Here is a 19,827-nt window from a genome sequence, read left to right on the forward strand (position 1 = left end):
TGTTTCTAACTTACATAAGGCCTAGCATATGGCTTTGTGTGATCATTATGAAGATCCAAATTTGACTAGGATTCTAGAGGCAGCTGAAGCGTCTAAGTGTGGACCACTGGTGGCCACTTGCTCATCGCTCTTGGCATCAATATTTATTTGCAATAATAGAGTTTTCAGGAAAAAAAAATCATTCCAAGAAAAACAGAATGAAGTCCAAACTAGACACTCAGAAAACACCAAAGGGAACAAGGCAAGCAAAACTCAATCTACAGCAAATTAATAAAGGAAACAGACAAGCCAGGAAAATTAAATCTAAGGACAAAGAACACTACACCCTTGTCTCTGTAATCTCTGGCGCGGTAGAGAAAAGTCAGTTTGGCATATCAGAATCCACAAACCTATGCAGCTTTCCACTTTAAGCAGAAACATTTCTAAAGGGCTATTTGCTGAAACTGGCTAACAGACATGAGTTGCTGATCCTCTGGGGCAGGGGCTCTTGTCCCACGAGCTCATACTGTGGAAATGAACTGCTCTGAGAAGACTCGTGTGTCATCCTACTGTTCACCAAGAACACTAATACTTGATCAATATCTCCTCAATATGAGGTCAGGTTTATACAGTGTTCATTAAACATCTAAGAAGCATAAGAATTTATTTCATATTCTGAAACCCAAAGTTTTTAGCACAACATACTCTTTATTCCACATCTTGCATAAAAATGGAATCAATTCTTTTATTAATAATCATTTTCATTATGTCTAACTATGGTACAAAAATCTTAAAGAAATATATATATTGTTTTAAAATACTTAATAAAATTATTTATATCACATGAAAATTACTTTGGCATAATTAGTATAGTGAGTAAATATTGATGATATACAAAGAATAAAAAAATAGACCTAGATAATTTCTGAAATATCCTTTTAGAGTCATAAATACATAAATATAACACATGGCAGGAAGATGTTTTGGGAAACAAAGATTTCAGTTATTTCATCTAAGTTCTAACATCATGTTAGAATACATGGAAGATTTAACAAAGGTTTTGAAGTACATATTTTGCTACTAATATTATAATTCCTAGGAAAACTACAAAATAAGCTGACCCTGTAGCCTCATACAAAATGATATCAACAGCTGCATGGGCTTACTTATCAGTGAATAAAAAGAGACATTCCACTTTAACCCAAAGATATAAGGACAGTGATGAACTGAGAGGCCTCCTTATCTAATGCCCTTTTCATATCAGTGCCAGGCTGGAACTCCAGTGTGTCTGTTCTTTAATTTCTAGAAGAAACTGTTTTCTGATTTTCTACCTCCTTTGTTGTCTGCAAGGTGTGAAACTATGCAGATGTAACCTGACCAGAGATTTATACTATATAAGGCTGCAGGCTACAAAGGGCATGTTTCAAATTTTGAATGGGAATACCTTGCTAGCAATTATTCAGGGGTGGTATTGTTAAGAAAACATGTGAAAGAGTTTGTTCTTTTAAAGTACCCTCATCTTAAATTCAGGCAACTGCTGTAACGGAATTGATACTTGTTCAACATTTTCATAGAAAAACTCTTTGGTAATTAAATGCAGGCTGTATGGACAGGGTCATGCTATAAGATTTCTCAGTATTAGTAGTTTATAAACAAGTTTCACAGGAGATAGGCTAAAAGAGTAAGCTGTGAAGGCAGATTGCCTGTGTTAAGCCCCGGGAAGCTGCCTCTCACTGAGCAAGCTTGGAGAAGTAACTTAACTGCTCTGAACTTTCTCAATCTATACAATAGGGAGCTGGTGAACAAATCAGCAGAGGAAACTTCACAATTTCTAAATGTGTTGTCCAAAAGTCAATGTGTCTCAACTTTATGTCACAGAATGACAGACTGTGATGAGGAGCTTAGCTAACTCTCCTGTCATATGAAAGTCAGCAGTGACCATTCCAATAAAAACATGCTGAGTATTTGGCTTCTCCTGTACAGAAAATTTCCAGTGTTTCAAAACAAATTCAGAATAAAATCAAATTTTTATTATTTTTATGATCTTAAAATAGCCACTCATCTATCAACAACCAGAGAGGCCAAACAGTGTGTGTTTTACACTTCCATCAAGATGTCACAAATACCTAGTATAGCAAGTGAACAGCCAAAAGCACAACATGTGCTGCTGCACAGAGGACGTGTGAGAAGCAGATATCTGGGGTTAGACCTGGTGACCATGCAGGTGACAAGGGTGCTAAACTCCACCTTGAGGCCTTTACACAGTGCTGCTCAGTGAACCAGCTGGCTTCTAGGATCTGCTTCTCTCTTCCCCAAGTATGGCATTTGGATTCTGGTCTTCACACTTGTACAGCTAGTGCTGTGACCCACTGAACCCACCCCCCACCCCACCCCAACCCCTCTGGTTCTTAAAATAGATATTTGTTATGAAAATCTCTTCTCTGTCATTATTCATCCTTGGCAGGAATGACAGAACACAGTAGCTACTAAGACCGTTTTGCGTTTACTGTTCTGCCCATTGAAGCCTTTTTATTTGATAGTATATTATTAAGTTAATCTTCAAGCATTGATTTCGAGTTTTACAGGAACTATTTAAATAGATCCCACTGTAAAACTTGGCAATATAAATGATTTTTCGTAAATATGAATGATGATTTACTGCTCATCAGAGGCTAGGCTAAAGGGTTGTTCGGGGGGGGGGGTTGTTTGTTCTAGTTTTGAGATTTAGTGGTGTTTGGAGATTTGCTTATTCTGATTGTTACTTGTAAATATATCTGAGTTCTTTCAAGGACATTTCCTTTTGTTTTTTTAACTGTGCTAAAATTCATGGGAAGCAATATCTAGTAATAAAAGTTCTTCAGAGAAAAAAGCCCAATAAATAAGACCATGACGATAATCTTCTCTCATGGCTAGCCTTAGATTTCATTAGTCATCACATAGCCATGGAGAAACAGGAGATAATGTGGGGATATTGTATTCCGAACACAAATCTTCCTTAATAGGATTCTTCATTTAAAAATTAATTCTTCAAGTATTTCCTTTTGCATGGTTCTTCTTTCTCCATCTTTCTTTGTGGTTGCCTCCCCTTAAGGAGAATAATCTTTTCAGAAACACCATCATCCACCAGGAAGGCATTTGGCTGCTTTTCTCCAATACCTCTTTCTAGTCTAAACTGATGGATATAAGAGCTTACTCGATAGGGACATGCTACTAAACTTGTTTTCAGTCTAAGAACGATTTTGGAATATTATATGAGCAATGATTTCTGAAAGCAAATTATTCTCTGAATGCAGTAACATGGCAAGAATGAATTACAGATGTAATTTATCCATCACAAGCGATCCTAAACACTAATTATGTCCGTATCTGTAGAGAAATTGAAAATGATAGAAAAATTCCCCAGCTTTGCTAACTTAAATTTTCCATGTTTTATTTTCTGTAATTTACTGTCAACTATTAACCGCAGATGCTTCCTGCCTCAAGTATGAACAGCCTGGACCTAGATATCAGCATAAGTCTGTATTGGAGGCAGAGAGATAACTCTAAAAGCATACTGGAGTCCTATGGCCTTTGAAGCAACAAGGTTTGGGAACCTATGGTCAAGCCTCAAACTCATACTTACACAAAATACAACATATGCATCAGCAGATAAACTCAGATAGCAGAAGCATTCTTCTAGCTCTGAACCTGAGACCACAGGTTAAACTGGAGTTTCCCCTCTGAGCCAGGTCATCCAAGACATAGGCCTAAGCCTGGGACTTTCGACTTCTTTCTTCTTTGGTACTCTCTGGTCTGTTCCCATCTGTGGTTTGAGTCAGTAGTTGTGAGGGAGAGTAAAGCTTAACCACTAAAGACATTCCTCTCCCACTTCCTCAAGTTGCTCTCACACTGACCTTCCCGTTACTGTTGAAAGTTCCCTCCTAATCTCCACCTCATCGCTCCTAACACAGCTCCCCTTAGAAACAATCAGCACCATGAGGACAGCATTTCTCACATCTGCTTTGCCAAAGTCCAAGACAGAATACGCTTGCTATCCTCTTTAAACTATTAAATCCTTATACTTTCTCAGCTTCTAAATGGATTTGTTCTTCACATCTGACCCGTTAACTATTACTGCTAAAAAATGGCAAGAAACAATCAAAATAAAATTCTGAGCTTGACACTCTGTATTTCCACCACGTATTTCACCAGTACTACCTTCATGAAGCTCCAACAGTTCATGCAGCCCAGCCCAGGGGGCTTCTTAGAAGGCAATTTGACAATGAAAGCCTTCCTACCTTGGAGGTGATGCCCACAAAATGTGGACACTGCTGTCAACTCTGCTCTTGAAGACCTCTGCAGGAAACAAGCACAACCCAAATCTGGCTTGCAGAGTGTCCCAAGAACTGAAGAAAGGCCACTCCCCTGACACTTCTCCCAGCTAAATTTCTGAAGACCCAAACTGTTTCTTTTTGTGATACCAACCATACTTAAAATCTGAATGGAGCTCACAGTGTATTTGTGGAGTCTTCCTGGTTTAATTCGTAGCCAGGATTTTAAAGCACAGCTCAAGAACCTTATAGTTGTTTGGCTTCTCAGAGTGGGCCTGATGTTTTAACTATGTTCTAAACAATGAAGACATTGGGCCATTTTTCTTCTCACATATTGATATTATTTTTTATGCATGGATATTTTGCCTCCATGCATGTATAAGTACCACATGTATGGCTGGTAACCATGGTTTAGAAAAAGGCACAGAATTCTCTGGAACTGGAGTTACAGCAAGTTATAAAACACTGTATGGGACCTGGAAACTAAGCCTGGCTTCTCTGGAAGGGCAGCCCAGTATTCTTAAGCACTGAGCCACCTCTTCAGCCCCTCTTTCTAGACACGGAGGCAGCTATCTAGCTGACACATTGATTTATTGTCTGAGGTAGTAAACTTAAGCTCATTTTCTTATATGTTAGGACAGACTCAATCTTTGTGTCTAACACCACCACAATCTTCCTGCTACCTTGGATTAGCTTCCTGGTCTACCTGTTAACTCAAAACATAACACAATTATATATATTTACTCTTACTGGCCCTATGCCTTCAATGTGCTGGGAATCATCATTTACACCATGCTCAAGCAATGGTGTATGACTTCTTGGTTGATTCCTCAGCACAGAGATATGTAAATTAGAAAGCAGCATTTGGAATGGTGTGATTGAGTACAGAAACTGAAATTACACTACCAGGCATCAGGTCCATAGCTTACAGTTGAGCAGCGCCTGGTTCCTCTGTACTTCCCTGTCTGTCAAATTTGATACTATTATCAGAGTTGTTGGATAGGCTAAGGTTATCATAAAATGAAAACAATGATCAACATAGAGCAACTTAATAATTATTCAATCACTTTATTCTAAACTAAAGAATTAAAAAATGTATTTGTGAAGGAAGTACAAATAAAAATTAGAGGAACAACAAAATCTGGTGCCATACAAAATGATTTGGGCCCTGTACATCTCTGGGAATCATAAAGAAAGATCAGAGCCAACAACTTCAGAACTGTACAGGTTGTTTAACTATCCTCTAAATCAGGATTAAGGGCAGTTGTCAGGTGAGGTGGAAGGGGAAATGACATTGTGTGGGCAGTCACCTGGATGAGAAAGAAGTATGTGTGACAAGGACCAGGCCCAAACATACCCGGAGGTTAGTCTGCCAGTAAAGGTGTAGTATAGAATGGGTTCTACAGCTTGGAAACTCTCACTAAACTCTCAAAGCACAGACTTGTGTAAAGAAAAAAAAATAAGAAAAAAAAAAAAAAACAAAAAAACCTTTTCTTCTAACAAATCAACCATCAATCAAAATTTAAAATAATCACAAATATTAATACCAGAAAGGAGCTGACAAGTACAAGTGTATTTGGTGATTACCTTACATGAAATGTGTTAGTTACAAAACTCTTCAGTGGGTTAGCATGGTGTAAATGACTGCTGAGTTACACGCTTACTAGAGCTAATCTGTTTAGTGTCACCACTTCAGTGGAACTCACAAAACATAACTGCTCTAACATACAATGCACTGTACAACGAAGTCTTCTCAACCCAGCCTTGCCAGTCACTTTTCCTGGAGTTTCTACACACTAATCTCTATCAGCAGAACAGTCAAAGGTCATCTATTTAGTTACCCATTTCTACTGACTCTCAGAAATTCTGACCTAAGTAATAACATGGAAAATTATTCCCTTATCTAAGAGCACAGAATGTGTGTCTGCTAAAGTTTAAAAGGGTGGAGTAGGGGTAATTTCCTCATTAGACCCTCTTTAGAGAAAATAAAAGGCTTTGTCTAGGTCTGGAGGGAAGCAGAGACACTGCTCAGCATGAAAGGCAATGCACTGGCAATGTGATAAGCTCAAGCCCTCCACTTATCCTTAGCAAAGAGAACAACAGAACAGGCCTCCCAGGCTACCGGCCTGGGTGTCCTTGGGGGCTGAGAAGCATTCTGGATTTGGAAGCTTGTGTGAACCATGTTCAGCAGTACATTTACCCTACGTATCACAGAGACTTAAAGCTACTTAAACTTTAAGTAGTTTTAGATGTCCAACACACAGGTAAACTTTGAACCTGTTTACACTCCACACTGCCTTGGGTTTAGATAGTTTTTCAGTTGACCATGCTAACACAGTGAAGCAAGACTAAATGAGAAAAAGGAGAAATATATTAAAATCTTACAAAAGAATGCAACACAGCATGAATCTATTCCTTAACAGGCTTTATGTCTTGAATTTTGTTTGCCTGACAGTATAAAAACAATCAGTCACTTAAAAGACTGTCTTTTTAAGCCACAACCAAAACCAAACAAACAAAAGCAGAGTTGTGGAATCCAGATGAAATGGATCTATCTACAAAAGAGCCCTGCACCTATAGCTCAGGGAACACTGAAGCAGAGGGGTTAGAAAGATTGTTAAAAGCCAGATCAGGGACTTTGCTATGAGACTGCATCCCCTAGTAATGTCAGGAATTAATATGAGCCCTTAAATATAAGCTGACCATGGACAACAATCACCATGCCATAGTGGACAGAGCAAAGTGGAAATACCAGGAGGCCTGGACCCTACATAAAAAGCCACAGGCACCAGAGTGCTCAGAGTAGGGGAGACTGCCTTCTCTGAGAAAGAGCACACCAACTGGTTATCCAGTTCCAAAATGTCAGACCTTAAAACGTACATATCAATTACATTATACAGACTGAGCTGGTGGCACTTATGTATTTAAGGAAAAGAGAAAAATATTAGTGTGTGTGTGTGTGTGTGTGTGTGAGCATGAGTGTGCATGTGTGTGTGTGTGAGTGGGTGTACAAATGCTCACACACACAGGCACATCCACGTTTGCATGTAACATGTAAGGAAAAACAGAGGCATGGACTTGAAGGAATGCAAGAAGAAGTATATGGGAGCGTTCCAAGGGAGAAAATGAAAGGGAAAATAATATAATATGTTATGATCAAAAAATAAAAGAAAAATTAATAAAAGTCCTTATTTAAGGAAAGTTTAAGTTAAATTTAAGAATATGAACAGCATGTGTCTAAAGCTATTATTAGTACTGCTGAGGCAGCTATAGCTGCTGAGCATTTTGTTAAGGAAATATTGCTGTCAAAATTGATGATTTTGCCTCACAGGCCCAGGAACAACTTCAAAGAGTTGTGAACTTTCTGCTTACTGGATACAACAGGAACATGCAAACCAGCCAGGCTGCTCTACAAGCTGTGTCTCGCGTATAAAAGACTCTGCTGTGTCAACCTGTTGCTAAAGGACACAATCATGTCTGCACAAGTTTCAGAATACAGGAGGAGAACATCCTTCAAAACTTTAGCATCGTATGTGTGTGTGAGATGGCAGCAGGACAAGGCAGCAGATGCTCATCAAAGGTCACTGAAGGTGGGGACACTAAAATTTAGATTATCCAGGACTTGCCAATCATTCTGCAGGCTTATCTGCTAAAACTGCTTTAAACACATGATGAAAGGACCACGATGGTGCCTTTGTAAGAGCAATAATGAGACTAACCATTTCTCTGGGGGAAATAGACTGTGACAATCATGGAAGATATTCTGAAATTAAGTGCCATCACTTCGGGGGCACTTCATCAAGTCAGTCTGGCCATATAATCCTGATGTTAACACCAGAGGTTTATTTCTACTGATGATATAGTGAACACTTATTTTTGAGACTGTAATACATTTGGCGTCACATAAAAATGTACCCCATCTACTACATTCCCACAAACTCAGAACTGTGAAGAGATCATGACAATCAGATGACTGGAACTACCATTTCTGAAACATGGCATCATTTTATTGGCAGCTTGCAGTGTTGGAGTCTTCTCTTTTAATCTTTTTGCCTCCTCTTTTGGAGTACTATTCATAAGCCATAAGAGAAAAAAAAATCTTCTTCAGAACAGAATAAAAAGCACTTGATCAATTGTTCTGAGAAGTGCCTACAGCCCCCAGACCTGTAAGTTATAAGCACTTAAATGGCTAAAATATACTCTTAGACTACAATGAATTTAAACTACAAGTGCAAAACAAAAATTAAGTTAATAAAAGTGCTTAAATGCTATTTAATTTATACCCTTGACCTATTACTTCTCTTTTGTTTTCAGTATTTGCATTTGGAAAGGCCTAACACACACATATATATTCCTACTTATTACAGTCCATTCTTGCAGCACATTTATTATGAACTTGGACTGCTTTATCCTATCTTTCATTTAAAATTACAGTAATGTTACCGGTTTCTTTTAGATAAACAGTTTTCTTCTGTTCAACTTGTGTTCTCTGTGTGTGTGTGTGTGTTGAGAGAGAGACAGAGAGAGAGAGAGAGAGAGAGAGAGAGAGAGGATTTCTCTTCTAACCAGAAGTCAGCTATAAACCTAAGTCACCTGGGAGCGTAGCCAGAGCCTGAACCAGCATGGCTGAAGGGCACAGCCATTTCACAGGGTCCTCTCTGACAGTATTTGGTTTGCTTTCCTAACTTTCTAAAAATAGTAGCTTACACAAGCTACTTCCATCTCACGGCTCAAGAACTCAAAAGAGGCTGGAGCAGAAATAAAAAGTAATGCAGAAAGCACATTTCATTGAAGAAGTCAGGATATCATAAGTTTTTAAAATTCCTTTTATTTACTGAAACAATGGAGATGATCTGTTGGTTGCTAGCTGGCAAGTCTCAGAATGCTCCCAAACTTCAAGCATGAGTCGTCGGGCAGATACTCTAAGTGCTTTAAAATGTGTACTGGATCTATTTTAACCACAAAACTGAACACCATAGGACTACCTAAAAGGCAGAAGTCCAACAAATACTTAACTGCACATAGAAACTCTGCTGACTGATTCTTAACAGTTATTTCACTAACATCTAAGGAGGTATTGTCTGGGTATGAAGTGCTATCGCAAATAAATTTGTGTTGAATTTTTCCTCTACACACACACACAAATGTTTTGCCAAATATTGAAACTAAAAATTCCAGCTTTTCTTAGAAAAAAACAAAAGGATGAAATTTACTGTGATTTGCTGGTATAGTAAATTCATTTCACAAATAATTTTTAAAACTTAGCATAATTCATTTGTTGTTGGGTTTTTTTTCTTGTGGTTTTCTTTGTTTGTTTGTTTTAAAGTCCTTTATGTGGGGGTTGAATCTTGTTAGGGACACTGGGTGTCTATAAGCAGAGGACGATTGCTTTCCTCAAAGGGGAACTGTTCTCTGACCACAAGTGAACGGTAACTAAAAAAATATTTGGAGCTGGAAAAATAGCAACTGAATACTAATGTTTCACAATGTTTCCAAACCCTGTGCCGGCAGGTCTTCTGTAAAGCCATTCAATGTCACTGCCAAATTTAATGTCCTTCATTTCCGAGCTAGGAGTTTACCACCAATTATCTATAGGATTAAAAACTGGATTTACTAGGAATTGGGTCAAAAAGGAGTTACTTATGGACACAGCTGTTTCCCGACAAAAGCAATTAGTCCTTTGTTCCTCCTGTTACGGATCCTTCTCTCATTACACCTGAATTAGTGAGCATTAATTCAGGATTAATGTTCACAAAGGTATCAACACCTTTATATAATAAAGGCATCCCTTAAGGCCAAGCTGAGAGAAAGTAGTAATTTCCCCTTATTCCTCTCAACTAGGACTCTGCCTATATAGCATGCCATCCTTACAGAGGTCTGTGGTTACTAACACATACCTCCCCATATCCTGTTCTGAAAATCAAATCGTAAACATTTGGCAAAAACTTTACCAGAGCGAGCATCACAAAGTGAACTAACTTCCAATAGCTGAAACGGTTAACTTCTAACTCACCCTGACGTGATGTAAGAAAGCACTTGGATTCCTATATGGTTTGGTTTTAAACATACATGCTGGGTCTCTGAGACTTCTTCACAGAATTCCATATGATGGTGACCCATCTTGGAAGAGTCAAAGAATTAGCTGTAGGCATTTAGTATTCAAAATTAATCTGATTAAATCAAGCAGGTTGAAGGCACCCCAGAACACATTTCTAGCCTTGACCTTGTATCAAAACAAAGACATGTGTGCTATCTTTACAAGATCCACTTGAAACCTGATACAGGGCTTACAAGTCCAATGACAGTTTTTTGAATGTCAAAAATTCTAACATAAATAAACCATTTCTTCTTATCACACACACAAGGCTAACTTTAACATTTCTGACAGAACACTATAAGTAACAACTGGCAAGAATCTCACAGAAAATGAATATCTGTATTGCCTCAATATGAAAAGCCCAATGAACAACAGGACACAGGAGTTTGTGCCTATTTACAAAGTCCACATCTAATATAGTATATACTTTGGATAAGATACTAGAGCAAACGAAACAAAACTCTCACTTCTAGTCATGTTTTCCCAAAAAGGACATGGCTTTAGCCATTAAAATCATCTCATTAAAAAAAAAAATAGAGTAAAAATGTTACCTATGATCAGCTGACACAGAATTTGCCATTCATTTATAACAGCTTGACAAAGTTTACCAACAAATAAATACTACATATATTCATTCAATCTTGGCCTTATTATATATGAAAGTCTTGAATGTAAACATTTACCATTGCTGAAAAAAGACTCTGACTTGCTATCACTAAGTCACAACTACATCAACATCTAACAATTCTGCTTTAGGGGAAAAAAAGAAAAGAAAAGAAAGGGAGGGGAGGCATGGAGTTCAGAGTTAAAGGCCTGACAAAGTTATTTATAACAAAGTTTGGCTGTGCTTGATTCTATGAGATCTAGTTGAGAGCCCCAGGCCAACCTCAGGAGCCAGAACATGCTGAGTAACTAAAGTGTTAACAAAACAACCCATAATTCCAAATTTAGAGTACCATGTACCCATACCCCTTAATCAATCATTGCATATCCTTAAAAGGAGGTAACATTTACTCACTTTCAGTGAATCAAAGCAGGCGATTACTCGTCCATTTTCAACTTGGCAGCTTTTCGAAGGATGTGCAAATTTACATTCCGTGTCTGGTCGTGAGCAAGTCCCCCTTTGAAACTCTCTACATACTTCCAGTGTTAGCCATTTTGTGTCCCGAATTGGTGTGACACTAACAGCCATGTTTATATTTTACAGGTAGTTAAATGTTCAATGAAACCAACAAACCCAACCCCTCTCAAAAATAAAAGGAAAAAAAAAAAAAGAAAAAAGAAAAGAAAAAAGAAAAAAAGAAAAAAATCAGCAACCAAAACAAAAGACAAAAACTAAACAAAATAGGAACTGATAAAACTCAGAAGTGTGAGATAACTGGGAAAATGTCCGAAAGGCTGCTTCCCCCGTCCCCGATTTAACGGCACATGGAAAAGTGTGACTTCAATATCAAGGGAAAGACCTCCGCTAGAAATTCACAGCATGAAACTGTTAATTCAAAGAGGTTTTGGTTTTGAGAGAAATACCAGGACTGTAAGTAGATGGGTGTTTAGAGGAGGGCCTGGAATCAGCCTTGTGCTCAGTAACCCCTTCCCAGTGCCAATTTGGAGCCCAAAATGCAAGCATGAAAACGTGGCAGACCCTTTGACACCGAATTTCCAAGCTGCTTTCAGCAAAGTTGTCTGACAGGGAATCTCCTCACAGCTGATTTGCGATGGAGTTTGGTGGTGCAATCGGTATTGATTAGTTTGGCATAGACAGATGCAGCAGTTTAGAGCAAAATCGAGAAAATGATTTTTTTTTTCCTCCTTGATTTCCTGGCAGAAGGTATCTTACTTTTTCAGCAAACTTTTCTTCTAAACTAAAGCAGCCTAGGGCAATGGCAGATACTCAGAGCTTTTCTCCTGATTAGAAGTAGAAATGGGGTGTCTGGGCTAGAGGTGGAGGGCGGATGTGCTGTCGTCAGTCTAGCTGGCAGCAAGCAAGGCAAAAGCAGAGGCTGCTCTAGAAGCGGTTCCAAGCAGCAGAGACGTCAGGAAAGGCACTTCTCAGTACCAACCTGTAGAGAAAAGAGATAGGTTAAGATTTACTAAGTAGCATTCACTGATGTCCTATAGCAGCACAACCTTGCCATGTGATAACAGGCTAAGCAACTCAAAGTCAGCTTCATGTTTCTCTCTCTCTCTCTCTCTCTCTCTCTCTCTCTCTCTCTCTCTCTCTCTCTCTCTCTCTCTCTCCTTCTCTCTCTCTCTCACTCTCACAACACACACACACACACATACACACACACACAAAATACTTACAGTGAGGCATATTGCAGCCAGCCATCGTAGATTTATTAAAAAGGGGGCCGTTTCCCCTTGTGAAGCAATGCATGATAGAGAGATAACCAATCACAGATAGTGTTGCAGCAATATTCTGGGCAGAAAGCCAATAGTGTGGGTTGTCTTATGAAAGGTCGCGCCTGTCAGACGTTCATTACTATGCTATAAGCACAGAAAATGTCCATCAGATGTGACTTATTCCACTGCAAGAGGACGAGCATGTGGGTTTTGAATTTACCCAACATGCAGTTAGTGGACTAAACCATGTTAGTTTCCAAACAGCTTCTAACGCAAGTCCAAGGACTTGACAATCACTCCCGAGTAATCAAGAGCAATGTTTAAAAACTACAGCTCAAGTCCGAGCTGCTTTCCCTCTGGTTCTGTGCAGGGGTGGACACTCAGCAGCCTGCCGTTGCTGTCCTGACACGTGAATAAAAAAGGAAAGGGGTGTTTACAAATGGTACATTCTCCTGACCTATCCAATTCACTTCCTCCTAAAGCCCAAGCCCTGCCCCTCTGCTGAAAGCAGCACTCATACTGTAAAACTATTCCATTCAGCCATCAGACACTTTATCACTATATCACAGGCAGGCGAGGGATGAACAAAAGCATCCTTTATTCAGATGTTTTTTAAAGCAGAAGCTGAGGTCTTGTGTCGAGAATAAGGGGTGCAGTGTTGTCAGATGTCTGGTAAATCTGAAAGCCAACCTCCAGAGAGAAAGCGATTCCATTGCAGGAACATTAATTATTAAGTGAGCAATTTGATTTGGGCAGTCTGATGCACTTCAGGGGCTCAGTCCCACACTATGCTGGAGGGTAGGGGCTGAGGCAGCTGCCTTCTCTTAACTCAGGAGCCCACTCTTTAGAACAGGGCAGTTTCACTGCTAAATAGCTCACTTTCTCTTTCAATCAAGAGAAAAAAAATTCTCAAAAAAATTAACTGGTTACAAAAAATAAAAGCATGTATGTTTTTGGTTTGTTTTCCTTTTGAACGCTGTGAGGAAAGTAAGGCTTCTAACTTGTACAAACCACCACCAACACACAGCGATCAGTCTTTCTCTCGCTCTCTTTCTCTCTCTCTCTCTCTCTCTCTCTCTCTCTTTTTAAAAAAAGGACTTGATTGTAAATGGCCGATTTATAATTTTGGAAATTAGAATACAGGATATGAAGACATCTACCTATGCTAAAAGCATAAATATCTAGTAGAATTTAACCTTTAAGACTAATATTAGTATTCATAATACTGTTTAGAAAAAAATAAGCTATTTAGCAAAGGTATTTATATTTAGAAAGCATGATATGGCAAACTGCAACTTATGACATGGACTTCAGAAGCAACTAACCACAGTGTTCAGGAAGGTTGTTTGCAAAAGTCATCAGGTTCTAAGGCAAGCGCTGTCAAAGTGAGAACAGTTCTTTCCAGTTCTGTCCAGTTCTCTATCCACTCTCGTGAGCCTTTACTCAGCATTCACAAAGTTTTGTGCCTTTATGGCTTGAACAGAGCTCATGTGGTCACCACCTCTTCAGTCCATACTGTTTTCATCAGCTACCACGTACCACACGAAGAGCCAGAGAAGATGACACATCTCTGTTCACTTACACACTAATATCACCATTTCTGCATTGCCTCCACATCACAATCCCTGTCCTGTGTGTTTATTTCCTTACACACTGGAGCCACTAAACCATGTTTCCAGGGGCAGAAACAACATTCATCATCTCAGTAGCCTGAGAAGAGTGATAAACAAACAAACAAAAAACATGAAATAGCTGTCCCAAAAGCACAGGTGTATAAATGATTGTTTACTACAGCAGGACTCAGATTACCTGAGGACACAAAAGTAACATACACACGTACATCCATGTACCCATGTAATCACGTGTGACTGGAATCAAATACATACTACAAATCCCAGGGTCATGCAAGCCCTCCTTTGCCCAGCAGTCTCTAGGCAAGCATTAAATGGTTCCCTCTCTTACACAGCATCCTCCAAGTCTTCTCTACCTCATTTCTCTCCTCTTCCACGATTCTCTCACTCTCACTAGTTAGTGGTCTCATGTATCACATTTATTCCTTTGTTCAAATGTCACCCTTGGGTAGGCATTTTCCCTGGACTTCCTGCTTGTCTGTCTGTAACTTCTGTGGCAGTTCTCCCCAGCAGGAAACTTCTGCAAGCTTCCACCTTGAATGGTTCCTTCTCAAGACCCCTTTCCTTTTATAGACCTAGAGGCACCCATTCTCTATCAAACAGCAGTTGGTTCTCAGTCCTCACAAGTGTTGAAGAGGCCACTGTAAAAAGGACTAAACTCTTGCCTGGCTGTGTATCTGTGCACAATCCTGCTCCCTGCCTGATGTGTGTCTTCCCCAAAGTCTACAAGCGCATCTATACATGTTGCTTTTCTATTGTCTTATGTGTCATTCACTTCTTAATCCATGTCAATGCAACTATCACACTAGTCATTTTGCTGCTTAACAAAAGTTGACAACCCTCCTTTAGAGCCAAATGCTAAGATATTTTAACCTCAGTGACACTTCGGGATTTCTCCATGTATGAATCAACACACACCATTCTTTAGCTTCTGATCCCATATCCCTATGTTTACAGAGATGAACTATCATGGATTCTGCCAGAAACAGACTACTGGAACCCCATGAGCATACTACATAGACACTATCACTCAATCTGGCTGAATACCCTGCAGCCATGCAACCTGGCAAATCCATTCTTGTTTTTAATTGCTATTCAGATACCATCTTCTCTGTAAAGCTGGACCAACCATGAGCAACAACAACAACAACAACAACAACAACAACAAAAACCCACCACAGTTCCATCCCATAAATATGTTTTCACTTTAGGTTCTTCTGCCTAAAATTACCATCTCCCTGACAGCAAGGTATATTATCAATTTCTCCTAAACCCTAGATCTTAAAACATAACAGATATTATTATATGTTTAATATATGTGTGATTTAATTCATATTGATAAAAAACAGATGTATGAAGCATATATTAATTAAAATTTTGCCTATAGCTCATAGTTTTGTCTATTTTATTTTCAATCCATATAAGAGATATTATTCAAAAGTTACAACTAAAAATTATAAACATGTCTGTAAATTGATCACTAGAACATAGGCAGAGATGATAATCAGCATATTTATGATTAGGCAGGTAAGAGAGTGAATAGGGAGAATGGACATCAATCTATACACATTTGGTAATTAATTTCATGAAATTGCTCTGCTTGAGGTAATATTGCAAAGGATTTGGAGCAACATTGAATTCTCAGAATGTAACTTTGACTAGTAACAGTGTCTGTCCCTAAAAGCAGAGAGAATCTGAGACAATATTTAACAGTGTATGCGCCCTCAGACTTAGGGGACTAAAGTAAGAAGACTTCCAAGAGTTTGAGGCCAGGTTAAGCTACAAAGTGAATTCCAAGCCAGTTTGAGCTATATAATGAAAACTGTATCATAAAGAAGGAGACAGAGGAGAAGGAGGAGGAGGAGGACAAGGAGGACGAGGAAGACAAGGGGGAACAAAGAAAAAAAAGAGAAGAGAAGAAGAGAGGAGAGGAGAGGAGAGGGGAGGGGAGGGGAGGGGAGGGGAGGGGAGGGGAGGGGAGGAACAGAAAAGAAAACTGATGTATGAGTGATATGCAAATTATAAGAATTTTTGACAACATTTTTCTCTGGAACTACGTTTTTTTAAAAAAATAATTATCATGTGAAATTAATCTACTTCTAAGATGTTTAATAACAGGTAAATTGCCTCTGTGATGTTTCTGACTCTATTTCAATATACTATAAACAGATAAAGTTACCTTAACAACCAAATGCTTGTTTGGAAAATTTAAAGAATTTTGAACAAGATTCAAACTTTCTGATATTTATAGGACAAATTCTCTGTGACTCGCTGATCAATTTCCAACCACTGCATTTCCTTGAATTATATGGCATGCCCTATAAGCCAAATAAATTCTGCCACAACAACCAATTTCAACTAAAGTTATGTCACAAATCATGTGTACATTCTATGAAAAGATATAAAAAAGTAAAAAGGAAACAACATGAAATAATCAAGACAGTAAAAATTACAAAAAAAAAAAGAGAGAAAAGAAAAACAAGGAAAAAAGCATTGAAAATGACAAAGGGAAAGAAAATCACAAGGAAGCATTAAGAGTTGTCCCTTGCTTCTGTTTTAGTAAGCTGAAGGCACTGGACACTGACTAGGGAGGGTGTGCATCACTTTAAGCCTCACACAGTGTGCAGGACAAGGGAAACATGTGCCTGCCAGGTATGAGGCAGAATTCTCTTTCAGTGAACTAAACAGCCTTTAGGAAGGACCTTAATGTCTTAGGCTACCCCATTTACTAGCCCTTTAAGCTATAAGACAAACTTAAGTAAGTAACTCCAATTATATCCCAAGGTAATCAATAAGACATCTGACAGATGTTTTTCTGATACTTTGATATTAAGATAAGTTATGTATTGAGGAATTAAAATGTGGGGTCTCATTACAATTTTGACTTATTAAAATAGTTTTAGTCTAAATAGAAAATATGAATTTATTTCACTGTGTAAGTTTGGAGGTAACAAAAAGGAGGGCCTTGTCCAAAGCATTTTTTTTTTGGTTGCCAATATCAACAAGACTGATTCCTCACACAATAATTTTCTCAGCACTTAACCCAAATATTAACAGATTTCAGGTTGAAAATAATACTAAGTGTTTCTGCAGGGCTCTGCAGCCAGACTGTCCCAGCTTAAAGTCACAACTGTGCTTTGTGATAGGCTGTGGTATGAAAGGTTGATACCCTTCAGAAGGGTCGCTCTTCTTAGAGCAGAGCTGCTGAACTCAGTACTTGTCAGGGTGTACCTGGACACGGCATGGAGATGCATAATAGGCGCCCAGAGTGCTGACTCCAGCTTGTACAGCCTGTAATATGTCATGTGATGACTTACACAGTTATCAATCTTTAATTTAAAAAAATTAGAAGAATAAGACCAAGCTAATGTGTTGGCAATAAATTCATGGTGACATGCAAATGACTGAAGCCAGAGATCTGCAACACTGTAGGTGCAACAACATTATGAACTAACCAGTACCCCGGAGCTCTTGACTCTAACTGCATATGTATCAAAAGATGGCCTAGTCGGCCATCACTGGAAAGAGAGGCCCGTTGGACTTGCACACTTTATATGCCTCAGTACAGGGGAACGTCAGGGCCAAAAAGTGGGAATGGGTGGGTAGGGGAGTGGGGAGGAGGAGGGTATGAGGGACTTTTGGGATAGCATTGGAAATGTAATTGAGGAAAATACGTAATAAAAAGTATTAAAAAAAAAAAAGGATAACCTACAATCACACATCCTCTTGGATAGCAGAGACTGCCAATGTGGTCTCCTGGTCTAACACATTACAGAAAAGCTGATGCCAAGAAAAGTCTGTGCTTACTAACCCACACAAAGAACCTGAGGTTTGTCAATACAATCTTTTAAAATACTGATTTGTTCACAGGTTCCCTAAACAGTCAAATAGCTGCAGCAGGACAGATAATGAAGGAGTACAGGTTACTTAATACACCATTGTTAAAGAGTAGAATGACAGAACTGAATTCAAATTAGAAAATTTTAAACAAAATACATTTTTAAATGCATGCAATGATTTAAAAGTGGGTTCACCAGCTGGCCTGAGCCCCCCACCCCACCCCCGGCCTGACATATAGAGAGAGCAGAGGACTGCCTGGTCTGACCTCAGTGGGAGATGTGCCTAACCCACCAGAAACTTGAGGTCCCAGGTAGTGGGGAGGCCTGGCAGGAGGTGAGGGTGGTGGGGACATCCTCTTAAAGACAGGGGGGAGAAGGAATGGGATGAGGAACTGTGGGAGAGAGGACCAGGATGGAGGAATGACTAGACTGTAAAAAAGTAAAAGTTATATTAAAAAAGTAGATGTTGAATTTATTTCTATAAGAAAATAAGTTTTAAAGTATTAACATCAAGAGAAGATAGTTATCATAATGATGGCTGTACTTCATATACTAGTCACTAGCTTTGTAGCTAAACAGTCCATTGGTTCACCTTTATCAAAAGTGGTCAACCTTTTCCCCTCCTCAGAGCAGTACGAACTTTTTGTAAGAGAAGTACATGATATCACATCATATATCAACCAGAATAAATAACGGAAAGAAGAAGTAGAGAAATAGAGACATTTATCTCATTGACTGTTTCTGTCTTGGCATAGAAATCCCATGAGCACAGGCTATTTTTCTCTATAATCAGTATTGAAACTCCACTGGACCAAAGGAAACAAATAATCTCTGCTTTCAGACTGTACATAGGTGGTAGGCAGATAGTAGATAGATAAACATATGAATAAGGAACACAGAGAAGATAGCGATAGACAGAGATAGAGGCAGCCAGACATGGATGATAGATACAGATGCAGATGCAGATAAGCACACACAGATACTAGTCTCAAAGTGAATCCAACAAGTTACATTGTATGGGCTCCAGTTCCACAGCCTGAAACACTGGTGATTTCATCTTTATAATTAAGTGAAAGCAATACCCACTGGCAAGAGAATAGGAGGCAATAGAGCCCCATTTAAATGCCTCCCTGATTGTGAAGTGAAAAGATTTGCTTTAATATAAAGTATAATTCCTTTGCAGTTTCCTATGACACTTAGCCAGCACTGGAGCAGTTCCCTCTGTTATCCAAGAAGATAGGAGAGAGAACTGCATGCTATTTTACTGTTCTTCCTGAGGAAACCCCAGCCCTTTACCCATGTATTAGATAGACATTATCTTGCTAGCTTCGCGTACCATATCTGATCTGCCTGTAACATTTACTATTTCAAAGTGATAAATAGAAACCAGAACACAGGCAACAATAAAGTTAACGCTATTAAGTCTTCCACGAGAAATCAGGAAAATCACCTCCCTGGAATTTTCAGGAAAAAAAAAACAACAAAAAACAAACAAACAAACAAACAAAAACAAAGCACACTGAAAAAGCCAGAGTTCATCCTTGTGAAATGAGCCTGTCCAAACTGCTAATCAAGCCTGGAAGCCTGGTGGTGGTGCTGTTAGGCCCCAGTGATACTCTGCTGAGTAT

At 38.9% G+C, this 19,827-nt stretch overlaps 1 protein-coding gene across 30 annotated transcripts in view; it reads right to left on the bottom strand.

Annotated features, from left to right (window-relative positions):
• The window catches only part of Mbnl1 (muscleblind like splicing regulator 1), a 164,163-nt gene that overhangs the window by 100,880 nt on the left and 43,456 nt on the right, over positions 1-19,827 (bottom strand). For 21 of the 30 annotated variants that reach the window (XM_029475650.2, XM_029475649.2, XM_029475663.2 and 18 more), the window contains exon 2: positions 11,405-12,446. The exons of 6 other annotated variants lie outside the window; for them this stretch is intronic. In XM_029475650.2, the coding sequence (XP_029331510.1) occupies positions 11,405-11,578 (174 nt within the window). In that variant the 5' untranslated portion in view covers positions 11,579-12,446. Of the gene's footprint in view, positions 1-11,404; positions 12,447-12,690; positions 13,754-19,827 lie in introns of those variants that run through there. 3 more of the 30 variants (XM_029475664.2, XM_085835861.1, XM_029475648.2) reach the window with 2 other exon arrangements.

The sequence above is a fragment of the Mus caroli genome, unplaced genomic scaffold (assembly GCF_978045245.1).
Source record: "Mus caroli unplaced genomic scaffold, Mus_caroli_1 scaffold_3, whole genome shotgun sequence".
NCBI lineage: Eukaryota > Metazoa > Chordata > Mammalia > Rodentia > Muridae > Mus > Mus caroli.